The sequence below is a fragment of the Pezoporus occidentalis genome, unplaced genomic scaffold, assembly GCF_034315485.1.
Source record: "Pezoporus occidentalis ecotype Australia unplaced genomic scaffold, CSIRO_AGI_Poc_V1 ctg350, whole genome shotgun sequence".
Classification (NCBI taxonomy): Eukaryota; Metazoa; Chordata; class Aves; order Psittaciformes; family Psittacidae; genus Pezoporus; species Pezoporus occidentalis.
This window is the reverse complement of record NW_026915484.1, coordinates 222,560-236,002: the sequence shown is the minus strand read 5'-3', so window position 1 is coordinate 236,002 and position 13,443 is coordinate 222,560. Positions and strand designations below refer to the sequence as shown.

Below are 13,443 nucleotides of genomic sequence, written 5' to 3'. Positions count from 1 at the left end.
GCCATTTCAAGGACTAAAGACCGTGCAAATGGCTGTAGCTTGAGCTGTCTGTTTATCTTGCCCTGCAAGCACTTGGGCATAGAGTTGAGATGCTGCAGTCATTCAGTCTTTGTTTTAGCTTAGCTCAGATCTGGCTGTCTCCTCACCAAGTGTGCTGCCAGTCACGCTGACGTGTGGGAAGGAGATTCTCAAATCTCTTGTGAAAGAGAGCGCGCCTTCCAGAGCTGTAGGACTGGTCATAACCAGTTTATCTGGTGAATAAACACTCACAAAGTGACCTCCCCCCTTCCCAGGGTCATTTTTAGTATCTTTATTCTGTCTGTTTATAGAAATGGGTTGGAAGAGAGCATTGGAAGTGAGGCATCCAAAAAAGCAAGATAATAGAGAAACTGGAGGCAAAGCAGTTGAGCCATATCCGATGCGACTCCACGTCTCCTCGGTGGCTCTTGGCTTTGAGAGGAGAAGGGTGCCCAGAACGTCGCAAGATTTGGGTTTATAATGAGGAACAGCAGGGCTGGATTCCAAAGAATTTGGATAATTGAGGTGACAAATGCCGTTCAATACAGATAACTGGAAAAGAAGTTGGGATCGAGCTGGCGAGTATGTGTGAAATGGCGCAGTCATCCAGCAAACTGATCAGGAAAAGAATTTGGGGATCATTACAGGCAAATAATTGAAACCACCAGTTTTGGTGTACAGCTTCCAGTCAAAAATAGGTGCAACATGAAATAAGTTGTGTTAGTGAGGAGGTGGCTCCAGCTGAAGCTGTTTGCTTATTCAGTGTGGCTACCAGATGAGAAACAACCCTGGAATGAAGAGAATCTGCAATACAAATTAGAGAGGTGAATACTGTTGGATGTCATAGCAGCCTCCATGCCACCTTAGGCCTATTTTCATGGGTTCTTTGCTGCCCAGCAGAATTTCAAGTGATCTCTGTCATCAGGCATCCATCACTGCTCGGGCTATCCCACAGGATGATAAATCTCTCGGGAAGCTGTTCTTCATGATTAGCCTTAATTTCATCACATTCCTGTGTGCAGCTCCTTGTTTGGCCATGAAAAAAAAGTATATATGCCCACACTCTTTGGTATTTATTTCTTTAAATGTTTGTAAGCTATTATCCAGTCTTTCCATTTACTCATCACTCAGCCTCCTGACAAGCTGTGGTGTTTAGCTCTGAAGAGGGAAGATTGAAATCAGCTCCTTTGGCCACTGAAAGCACCGCTTCTTGCTGGGCTGGAATCTCTCAGCTCGTTGGCTCTTCACTAACAGGAGTGGGCAGAAATGAGGCTGGTTTGGGTTGAAGGGATCTTAAAGCTCATCCAGCTCCAAGCCCTGCCACAGGCAAGGGACCCCTTCCACTGGAGCAGCTTGCTCCAAGCCCCTGTGTCCAACCTGGCCTTGAACCCTGCCAGGGATGGGGCAGCCACAGCTTCTCTGGGCACCCTGTGCCAGCGCCTCAGCACCCTCACAGGGAAGAGCTTCTGCCTAAGAGCTCAGCTCAGTCTACCTAGTCTAATATAATAATACCTGATTCTAATCTTGAAGTGCAAAGGCTTCTTGGTTCAGTCTTCCTTGCTCTGCTGTGAGTTGGGGACCCCTGCCTCCTGTGTTGATGGCAGTGGTCTGAGCACACAGTCTGCTTTACTTACCTATTTCTCTCTAGCTCCTGAGACTAAAAACAGTGCTCTATGGCTGTTCTAAATTGAGGAGCTCTTTCTGTAAAACCATAGAATCTCAGGTTGAAAGGCACCTCAAGGATCATCTGGTCCAGCCTTTTAGGGCAAAGCATCACCTGTAGAGAATACTGCAAACTCCTGCTTGCTGCATATCCACTTTTGGATATTAGAGCTCATGTCTCTTGTTGAATATTCACCTTTAGCATGTGCTGAATAGTTAATACCTTTGGATGTGGTGCCTTCTGCTTTAATATATTCCAAGGTTTGCTCCAAAGTCTGTGTGTGTACTCCTACCTGAGTGCCTGCAGTAGGTCTGTTTAGGTGTTGTGCCTTGTTTCATTTGTGCTCTTAAGTGTGAGTTAACTGGATTTGCGATTAGAAGCCATCAGTCTGGTCCTCTAGTCAGGTTGGGAGCCCGTGTGTCTTAACTGTCCTCATTCAGAGTAGCTTTAGGCATTGAGAACAGGACAAGTAAGGCCACTCACTCAGGCATCTGTTAAATTGGCTTTTGATTTACTCCTGTTTAACCCACTGGAGATGCAGGCAGAAGGTTTGACTTTCCATTTGGAGAGCTGCTCTTGCTCCTCCTGCATCATGCATAGTCCTCTTTGTTCTCTCCATTATGTGGAGCTTTGTGTTGTGTATTAGAATTGGAAATGTATGCAAATTATATCTTAGACATACAAATTTGTGTATTATTGATTAGCTTAGTGCTATTCCCTTTTAAAAGGGAAAGACGGGAATCAAGAGAGCTTCTCCGTTCTTCCTTTTCAAGCTAATGGCTATTTAAACCACCCTGACAAGGTCCATGTTCAGCCCTTTGGTTCTGCTGCTTGCCCTTCTAAATCCAGCTGGATGAAAGGAGATAGATTTGAGTTCTTTGAAATACTCATACAGAATCCAAGCTGATAATATTCCATTCAGTATTCAAATACAAGGATGTAAGTAACAAATAATTAAATATATATATATATATATATAGCAGCTGGGATTTAAGAGCTTTTATCCTTGGGAAGGTTGGAGCAGGTTTCTCCAGAGAGCAGGGTCAATTTTAATCAGCATCAATGAGGAAAATGGGGCCTGGAGTGACATTGTTCCATGCTGCATCCCAGTGGGAGCAGGGAGGAAGGCACCATATGCTGCACAGCATTTGGGAATCGCTGCCGGACAGGGCACGGTGCATCCACCACCTGCATAAACACCCCCCAGATGATCAAGGGGTAAGTTTTAAATATGCAAGATGCAATATGGGAAGCTGCACCCCCAGGGTGGGATCAAAGGCCAAGAGTGTGGCTGCTGCTGCTGCTAACCTGGCTGACCTCCACTGGAAGCAGAGGAGGAGGAGAAGGAGGCATGGCCTTGGGCAGGGGTGCAGCTGCAGATAGGTGATGCTTGTCTACAGCCACTGCTGTGACTGAACTGTGTTCAGACAGGGCTCTACCTGGGAAACTCCAAGTAAGAACACTGCCCTTTTTCAGGCAGATTTAGCCCCATTTTGTGGGTTTGAAACAACTGATGATCAAATGCTGCAAGGGCTGGAGCAGCTCTGCTCTGGAGCCAGGCTGAGAGAGCTGGGCTGGGTCAGCCTGGAGAAGAGAAGGCTCCTGAAGGGGAGACCTGAGAGCAGCTCCAGTGCCTAAAGGGGCTGCAGGAAAGCTGGAGAGGGGCTTGGGACAAGGGCCTGTAGGGCCAGGCCAAGGGGAATGGCTTTAACCTGCCCGAGGGGAGACTGAGCTGAGCTCTTAGGCAGAAGCTCTTCCCTGGGAGGGTGCTGAGGCGCTGGCACAGGGTGCCCAGAGAAGCTGTGGCTGCCCCATCCCTGGCAGTGTTCAAGGGCAGGTTGGACACAGGGGCTTGGAGCAAGCTGCTCTAGTGGAAGGGGTCCCTGCCCGTGGCAGGGGTTGGAGCTGGATGAGCTTTAAGGTCCCTTCCAACATGAACCAGTCCAGGATTCCATGATGTGAAGCACTGTATGGCTGTATTTGTATCAGGGCAGGTCTTTTGCATCGTTCTATATTAGTCTGCTCTTTATATACTGAATGTAGCCCAAAATAAGCTCTTCTTACACGAGTGTCAGCACATTGTACCGAGTTGAATATACAGAGAGGGCATAAGGCACAATCCTCCCCATTTAAATGATTTTTCATTAAAAAGTTATATTGGTATGAGGGTGCCTTAGTCACTGCAGGTTGTTTTGCTTCCAGTGCCAGAATAAACTACACAAGTGTGTCCACAGAGGACAGGAGGGTTTGGCAGCTCCAGCTATACCAACACAGGCAGCGTTTCACAGTGTTGACAAGTGTTTTACAGCCACTTTGGAGGGTGATTTCAGTGGCACTGTAACCTCCACACTCGCTCTGTTTCGCAGAGCAGCAGCAGCAGCCCTAAAGCTTCTCACAGTTTTTTTTCCAGGCAGGGTCAGAGCAGGCTGAACAAAGCCAGGATTTACATCTTTGGGACATCCAATTGCCCAACTTGTATCCATTTCATGCAGCTGTTGCTGTTGAGTAAACTGTGGGCAGCAGCTAGAGGTTGACTCAGGAGTTAGCACATGTCAGAGGGCTGTGTTGGCTAGGAGAGGATAATAAAGGGATAGAGAAGCAGCTTGGTGGTAGTCTGAAACACTCTGACGTGGGGAGAAGGTGCCTTCTCCCTGCCAAAAGCTGGGGGTGCTTGTTTGAAGGAGGCTGAAAACAAAGCCTAAATCTGCCCCCAGTGAGCTGACACACTGCAGGTACCTTCAGCAGCCTCTGCTTGTGTGCAGCAGGCTGCTTTTCACCCCTTTTAGCCCTTCAAGCTGCTTTCAGATTGGTGTGGCTGGCTGAGCAGCAGGTTTGGTGCAGTGCAATATGTGCTCTTTCCAGCCTCCAGTTTCTGAGAGCCTGCTAAATAGGGGGAATTTTGAGTTCCCTGCAGCTCCTGGGCTGCAGTTCCTGCCTGCTCCAGCAGTTAACACCTTAGAGCTGATCCCTTGTTTGGTGTTTTATCCTCGCACAGCTGCCAGCCCCAGCTCTCTGGAGCAAGGTGGAATACCGAGTCATGTTATCCCTCTCTGTTTGCATTTCTGTGCCTTGCTTACTGAAGTAGTTATGAGGCTGAGCCCTTGTTTGAAGAATGTCATTTATTATTTAGCCTTGGCAGCCAAGCACTGTTTCACTTGAGCCCTTCTTAACCTCTGAAGGTCACTTGGGCCTTTGCCTGGCCAACAGTCATAACTCTTAACACTGACCTAATCACTTGGGACAGCCACGGATCCAGAATTCCTGTTACAAGAACGGGATGAATGCAGGGCTGCAGCCAGTGGAGCTGGGAGCAGAAGCCAAGCAGGCACCCTGACCTCCCATCCAGCCACATCGGTGCTGTGCTTAAGCAATAGGTCAGATGAGGAGTTTCTCCCCCCCCTATTCTTAGCTCTGCCCCACACTTGAGGACCTCCATGGCAGTTGTTTCTCCCCTTGATTTGGAGAGGATTTCTTAAAGCCACTGTGCTGCATGGTGCAAGGTGCTGCTCCTTGCCCTGCACTGGTTTTGCTTTCCCATGAGGGCTCTGTCCCCCTGCCAGCCCCACAGAAGAATGACCCTGACTTTCCCCTTTGTGAGCCTCACTAAGGCTCTGTTTGACGTTGCTGGTAGAAGCTCCAGACCTGGTTTTGCTCTTTATGAAGTGGCCTTGACTATTTCAGCCACTTTTGGCATTAAAATGATTCCACTCTGTCCTTGCACCCAGAGGAGAGCACAGCACAGATGACGGCACAGGAGAGAATGGGCTTAGTTTTTGGGGGTGGTTTGGTTGCCAACCAAAGGTTGAGGTGTCTCTTAGTGATCTTTTAGGATGGGTGATACTATTATTACACTTAATTCTTGGATTAAGGTAGTTCCAAGCTAATAGCATGGATTGTCTGGGGTGTGTAGCACCATCAATAACTGTTTTAGTGATGGAGGAGAGGTAGAGAAACTGAGGTCAACCAGTGATTGGGAATATGTAGCCTTAAACCCAGACTCCTTCAATCTCTAAACAAGTTCCAGTCCATCTTTTCAATGAGCAAGTGAAAAACATGGCTAAAACCTGCCAGTTTCTGGGCTTATTTTTAAGGTTTCATTTGGAGGAATGGATTTTTGGTTTACCAAAATCCCAAATGCGCTTCTCCCATCCTATCCCACCCTCCTTCCTGTGGGAGCTGCAGCACGTAGCACCGGGGGAGCCATCTGGCTGGGGGCTGACCACTCCAGACAACTTGTCCTGACTTGAATTAAACAAACCTGAGTGAGAACTTGTAAACCTTGATCTAAATATAAGTTACAAGCAATTGCTCAGAGTTAAATGATATTAGTTAAGACAGAGGGGTAGCATTAGCCCTGGGTGCTACCACAATGTTCATCTTCTTAGCAGGTATCCCACCACCTCCTACACCTGAGGAAGAGAAACCTCCATCTCCACCTCCCGTACCTACCCTAAAAACTGAACTGGAGCCTGCATCCACAGAGGTAAGAGCGTGTTAGTGATGAGCTTCTGGTTTGATCTCACTCGATGGGCATTACCCAGCCACTTTTAAGATGCTAAAGGGGAAGTCCTGTTTCCCTGTCAAGCCCATCACATCATCCTGCTTGAAAGAGTACATCACATTCACCAGTTCACTCATTTTCTCGCTGGTGTTTAAACTCTGACTTTTCTGCTGTCATAAGCAGGTTTCTATTTTCTTCCCTTTTCCCCTCCTAACAGTTCTATGAATTGTGGCTCATATTTCAACACTTTTCCCTCTGAATCTTGGCCTTGGGAGCCAGGGCAGGGCCAGAAATGAAACCAGAGACTCTTGGTATCCAATCTTCTATCACAGGAAAGCTGCTGCCTAAGGGGGTGGGCTGGAGTTGGCAAGAAGTTAACCTCTAAGCAGAGAAAAGACACGTAGGTTTACTGAGGGTGCAACTGTGTCACATCAGTTGTGGTGTCTTGCACAGCTTGTTGCTTCCTCATTCCTCAGAGGTTTGATGGGACAACCCTGGTGCCACCTTCTCATATAACTAAAACACGTTTCAAGCTGTCACATGGCTCAGAAGAGGAATGTGCCCCTATGCTGGCACAGGGGAAGGTTTAAGGTCTCATTTCGTTTGTGTTTTCTCTCTGACGTTTGTCCTGGTGGGATGGAGGGAATTGTGGCATCATCAAAAGTGAGACTGGGATATCCAGGGAAGAGACAGGTTTAGTTCTCAGATCATGGTCAGCTTCATGAGGGGCACCATATTGCACACCCAGGGGTGAAGCTTTTCTGATCTGTGCCTGGGGATTTAACTCTTGATATCTCACAATACCTCAATGTCCCTCAGGTTTCAGCTGGAGGGAGGAAGAGGAAACGGAAGCGTGTGCTGAAATCCAAGATGTTCATTGATGATGAAGAAGGCTGCATGGGTAAGCTCTCTTCTACACCACAGTGGAACTATACTGAAGATGTGCTGAAGGTGTTTAAAGGCCAGCCTCTCCCAGGCTCAGAAAGAGGTTCACAAAATCACTTTGCTGTTCCACTTCAACCTCATGCTGCAAGATCGAGATAACTGCCCTTTTGGTGAAGGCCTGCACAGGGAGTTGTGGAGCTGGAGCTGAATCCTGATTCTTTGATTACCAAAAGCATATGACAAAAAGAGTGTGAGCAGCAGTCGAGAGAGGGGATTCTCCCCCTCTGCTGTGCTCTGGGGAGACCCCCCCCGCAGTCCTGATCCAGCTCTGGGGCAGCAGCACAAGAGGGACGTGGAGCTGCTGGAGTAAGCCCAGAGGAGGCCATGGAGCTGGTGCTCTGTGTTCAAGGCCAGGTTGGACACAGGGGCTTGGAGCAAGCTGCTCTAGTGGAAGGGGTCCCTGGCCGTGGCAGGGGTTGGAGCTGGAGGAGCTTTAAGGTCCTTTCCAACCCAAACCATTCCATGATTCACAGTTTTTCTTTCACTTCTCCCTTCCCTCGTGCCACCATAAGCACCTCCTTCATTTGCTCTCCAAAGCTACAAGCTTTTAAAGATGATGCAGAGAGAGGTCCAAGTTTTGGGGTAGATTTTGGCTGTTATCATTTTGGTTTGATGATTTTGAGTATTTGGGGGGAGTGGAGTGGGTTTTATGTTTGGTTTTATTCTCTTCATTTGGGGATACATCCAAAGCTGTGCAGCAGGCCTTGGTTATATGTTAATATAAACGTTAAGTATCCCAGATAAGGAATAAGTTGGAGCTTAAACCCTTGAGAGGGTTTCTGTTTCTGATAAGGACAGCTCTGCTTTCAGGAGGGGAGAGACCCTCTACATAAGTACTGAAAGCCAAAGGCTTTGAATTCCAGCCCCACTGGACCCTGCTTCCTCCTGTGAGCAGGGGAAAGCTGTGCATCACCCCTGCGCTTTCCTCCTCTGTGTCCTGACAGTGAAGCAGAGCTGCAGGAGTTCAAAGTCTATTATTTAAAGGCTAAAAAACGTTAAGAGGGTGGAATGTGTTTTTGTCAGCTGAATTGTACGGGATGCTTCATGTTCTCCAGCCTTGCTGATGTCAGGGGAGCTCAGCCAGTCCTAGGAGAAGATCTGTTGCTGTCACACAGGTTTGTCATTGTGTCACAGCATAGAAAGGCACAGACTTGCTTGGCCCAGGTTTGGAGCTGCCTGGACGTGAGTCAGCTTGTGTCTGTTTGCACCTATCTGTGTAGTTGTATCTTCTGTTTCCCATTAACTTTGTGTGTCTCCTTTAAAGAAACACTATGTTGGTAAGTGAAATCTCAAATCCTGTAGTTGTGTCCAAGAATTGGCCTTGCACAAAGCTATTGAGTGCCTTGGCTGGTTGTGTTATGGGGTGTTTTGCTCTCCCACCCCAGATAGAGCTATTAAAACACTTGGAAGGAAAATAGAAAGCATTATGTGAGGAGTGGAGTTGATCGAGCTCTGCATCCAGGCCTTGCAGGAATGATTGTTCCGGGTTCAGCTTCCAGCAAGGAGTGCTCTTCTCTTTCTTTCCAGCCTTTCCCAAACATACCAGTGCTGGGAATATCGCCTGCCTTTCCCTTCTTCTCATTCCCAAGTTATTTAATAGCCTCTTGTGAAATCCAGACCTTTAGTTTTACAGTCCTATCTACTACCATTATCTGAGAAGGGAAATGCAAGCCCCTGGTGTGCTTTGGGAGACAGATCCTCTGGGATAGAGGGGGTGGATGGAGCTGGGAAACTGAGGAAATGGGTAAGGAAGAGGGGCTGCTTTCCATACTAAATCCCTACCAGTCTCTTGCACAGAACTTGCTGTCTGGTTCTTGTCCAGTTTCTCTCCTCCCCTCCCTTTCCCACCCTTTCCATGCACAGGTCTAATCATTGGAAGGGTAAATACCTCGCAGATCTCTCAGGTTAAAGTAAATTGTTGTTATTCTTTGCAATATAGGGGGTTCTTTCCCCCCTCTCCCTCTTGTCTTTTTAAACAAGGACTAGGTTTTAAGAGATGTTAAATCCTAGTGTTAGGATTAGGCTGTACTTGAAATTTCTCCATGATTTTAAGAGCTCATTTTCACAACATCTGCAATAGCAAGGAATTGGTGTCAAAAAGCAAAACTAACTTAGGGATTAGCCCTGAGGGGAATTGAGCAATTAAAGTATCTGTGGGGTTAAGAACAGGACTTGTACCAAGTGGGACTCTTATCAGTCGAATGTCTGCCCTTAGTATATAGCAAAGGGGAACTGCTGAGAGTTAAGCTGCTGCATTTTCTACCTTGCACTTCCTAAAACTAGAAAGGATAGAATCACAGAATGGTTTGGGTTGGAAGGGACCTTAAAGCTCCTCCAGCTCCAACCCCTGCCACGGGCAGGGACCCCTTCCACTGGAGCAGCTTGCTCCAAGCCCCTGTGTCCAACCTGGCCTTGAACCTTGTCCCAAGCCCCTCTCCAGCTTTCCTGCAGCCCCTTCCTGTCCCTAGGCACTGGAGCCCCTCTCCAGCTTTCCTGCAGCCCCTTCAGGTCTCCTCCTCCCCTTCAGGAGCCTTCTCTTCTCCAGGCTGCCCCAGCCCAGCTCTCTCAGCCTGGCTCCAGGGCAGAGCTGCTCCAGCCCTCGCAGCATCTCCATAGCCTCCTCTGAGCTTGTTCCGATAGCTCCACATGCCTTTTGTATTGCTGCCCCCAGAGCTGAATGTAACAGCTGAAAGGCAGCATCTACATTTAAAAAGCAAGAAAATTGAGGTCCTACAATCCAGAAGCAGCTCCATGGACTTGTAAATTGAAATATGTATCTATGTATATTGTAGGTAAATCTGTCTTATGGCACCAGTTTAAGTTAAGAACTCGTGTAGTTTGAGTTACCACTGATTTAGTGAGTCTGGCTCTGAGCTGAGCACCAGTATCTGTCTGCATGCCTGTATCTGCTGCAGATACAGAGTTGGACTTCAGCTGAGATAGCAGTGAAAGAAAGTTGATCTAAACTGTGTTATCTTGCAATTGGAGGGGATTCAGTGCATGCATTTGGACTTAGCAGTGATTACTGACAGGGGTGACAGCCTGATAACTTTATAAAGCTCAGTAGTGGCCAGTGCAGTTAAAGCTGCTCACTGAAACCCCCTTGCCTCTGAAGAGGGGTTAGTTTGGGTTTCCAGTCCCTGTTTGAGCATCTGCTAGCACTGCCGTGCAGGGCTTCATACCATTCCTCTTCCCAGTCTCTGGTTACGTAGAAAACCTGCTTTGATTTGATGCATTAATGCAAGTGAAAGCCAGATTCCCAGAAGAAGGGAAGTTGGGACATCTGTTTAAAGAAATAGAGTTGCTAAAGAAAAATGGTTTGCTAGAGGAATCCCAGAGCACTGCTGGGAAAGCTGATACAACATTTACTAGTGTCTAATCATGGCTTTCATCAGCAGAGCTGACTCCACTTTAATATCCGTGAGCCTTGCTTTATATCCCTTAGCTTTCCATCCCTGGATGCTGACAGCGGTGAGCTGGCAATCCCCTTCAGAGCCCTTGATTTCACTCATGGGTTTGGATTTGTTGGGGTTTTTAAAGGATTTCTTTCTGGGTGCCCACCTTTCTAGAAAGCAACTGCCCCCAAGGTTTTGTATTGCTTTAACTATGTTTGCTTCAAGCTTCCCTGACCATCTGAGGTGCTGGTGAGGGAATTCTGGGCCTCTCTTTGGGTTGTCTCATCTGGACTTTAGGGCAATCTGATTGTTGTGGTCCCTGTGGAAATCAGACCAACTCGGAATGGTGCTTTTTAACTATAAAATAGACATTCCATCATCTGCAATTCTGCTCACCTTCAGATTCATCACTTTCTGATGGCTGCTTGTCAGTTGATGGTCTTCAGTAGAGTTGGGCCTTGCTTCTAAGAAGAGGGCAACACTTGAATAGATTTGGAAAGGGAGCTGTTCTCCTGAGGGCCCTTCCCAGTAGGGAGCCTTGGGCTGCTGCTCTTGAAGGCCTGCATGTGGCATATATGTGTGTGGTGACATCAAGCCATTTGGAAAGAGCTGGCTGACACTTGAAAAGAGAAGGCTCCTGAAGGGGAGACCTGAGAGCAGCTCCAGTGCCTGAAGGGGCTGCAGGAAACCTGGAGAGGGGCCTGGGACAAGGGATGTAGGGACAGGCCAAGGGGAATGGCTTTAACCTGCCCAAGGGGAGACTGAGCTGAGCTCTTAGGCAGAAGCTCTTCCCTGGGAGGGTGCTGAGGCGCTGGCACAGGGTGCCCAGAGAAGCTGTGGCTGCCCCATCCCTGGCAGTGTTCAAGGGCAGGTTGGACACGGGCTTGGAGCAAGCTGCTCTATGGAAGGGGTCCCTGCCTGCAGCAGGGGTTGGAGCTGGAGGAGCTTTAAGGTTCCTTCTAATCCAGAGCATTGCATGTTCTGTGATTAAAGCTTCTGAGTCATTAACCTGCCATCTTACACTTAAGAAAGAGGGGAAGCGGTTTGAGTCAGTGCATGCAAAGCCCATCCAGTCATCTGGATCTCCTGCTTGACCTTGAGCAACGCACTGAATTCCTGTATCTGACACATTCTCCTTGAGCCCCAAATGCTCACTTCCAGAAACGCTCATTTCCTCCCCTGCAGCAGGGAGGTCTCTGCTCTCTGGTACAGAGGCTTAACCACCATCATCTGTTCTTCTTCTCTCTTAACCAGTGACTGAGAAGGTTTATGAGAGCGAATCCTGCACAGATAGCGACGATGACTTCAAGACCAAGCCACCCGCTGCACCCAAACAGCCTGTGCTGCCTCTGAAGAAAGAACCAAAAGAAGAAAGGAAGAACGTGAAGAAAGGGGTGGCTGCTGCCAGCAGAGCCAACAAGCAGGTCTCCATCATGGGCTTTTTCCAGAAGAAATGAACTGGGTCTTTCTCCTGGTCCTCTTGGGACCATTGCTCTTCTTGTGCAGCGTTCTGCAAGCTGCTGCAGGGGAGGAGGACGACATGCAATCTTCACTTACGTAAGATATCTTGCTTACTGTGTAAGTAAGCCCTCTGGACTAGATTTTGTATCAGAGAAAAGTGTAATTCCTCACTGCAGTAACTTGAATCCTCTTTACTGAGTGTGGGAAGCACCAGTTAGAAGTAAAATCTAGAGGAACTCTTGAAAGACTCCCCATTTATCCCATTAAAATCTTATGCTTTTTTAATAATGGCCTTTTACCTGCTTGGTGCTGAGGCCTCTTCCACAGTGGAGCAAAACAAAGAGTTGAGTTGTGGCATTCTTTTCCCCCTTCTTTTTTACACCCCCAGTTCTCCAGATTGATGTAAATGGTCACATTGGTTCGAAGCTGTAACGTAACCGGTCTTGAGACATACCCACAAATACTGAACATCTGCTTCAGCTTTAACTGAATGAAATGAACTTGATTTTCCCCTAAAGACTGGTAAATAGTTTTTGCTCTGCCTTTCATAATCTTTTTTTGGACAAAGCAGCCCATATAAAACTCTCTTACTCTTTTCTTCCTTGAACGCATCCTCTGTAAACTGCTCAGATGCCTAATTATAGACCCGGGACACTGTTGGTGCTCTGTGTCTGCAAAAACATCTCTGAGGCTTCCCACCCAACTGGCTCCGGAGTAATTTGGGGGAAGGCTTTGCTGTTATTGGGAAAGCAACTGTATCCTTAACCTTGGAAGTTAAGGAGTCAAAGGGAAGGGTGATCAGAGGGCACTGCTGATAACACCGCTCAGGTGTGTTGTCCGTGAAGAATTCCTGCTTCTGGGTTTTGTAGGGTTTGGGTTGTCTGAACTGTGTTTTTCCAGGCATAATCTAGACACCAGGAGAGTTGTTTCCTAGGGCATCTCATCCTCCGCCTGCTGAGGGAAGTGTGTCACAGCAAATGGTGCTGAGGAACCAGTTACTGGAGATGAATAAAGCACTGCAGGCCCCTGAATCAGAAATGAGGTGCCAGTTTGGATGCTTTCTGGTGCTAAATTTGGTAGATCCATAGAAATAGCAGACTTTCCAGACATGGGTGCTGAGCATTTCTGAACCTGGGCCTTTGAGGACCCCACATGGGTGACTGATGTCATCAGTGGTTGTTTCCAACACGTGTATGGGCATGTATTGTACATCCTGGTTTATAAAGAGTTTGTGGTTGGCAGAAAGCTACCTAAAGCCTGAAGAGTGTCACCAAGGAAGGAATGTCTTGAGGCACCCCACTGAAATCCAGCGTTTGGCCAGGAAGAGCTGTTTACAGTCACTCTGACCAGGAGATCAGGTTGGTGACTCTGAATTTGAAAGCACACACTCCTAATAGTGACCAGCAGTTGCCTTGGTGGAAGTCACATCACCCTGGGCCATCAGGGCACGTGAGAGGATC

At 47.8% G+C, this 13,443-nt stretch overlaps 1 protein-coding gene across 2 annotated transcripts in view; it reads left to right on the top strand.

The window, feature by feature from the left end:
- Positions 1-12,640, top strand: part of POLD3 (DNA polymerase delta 3, accessory subunit) — a 31,701-nt gene extending 19,061 nt beyond the window's left edge. The window contains exons 10-12 of one of the 2 annotated variants that reach the window (XM_062630427.1): positions 6,070-6,164; positions 7,002-7,083; positions 11,777-12,640. In XM_062630427.1, the coding sequence (XP_062486411.1) occupies positions 6,070-6,164; positions 7,002-7,083; positions 11,777-11,979 (380 nt within the window). In that variant the 3' untranslated portion in view covers positions 11,980-12,640. Of the gene's footprint in view, positions 1-6,066; positions 6,165-7,001; positions 7,084-11,776 lie in introns of both variants that reach the window. The other variant, XM_062630426.1, reaches the window with a different exon arrangement.
- The last annotated feature ends 803 nt before the right edge of the window (positions 12,641-13,443 follow it).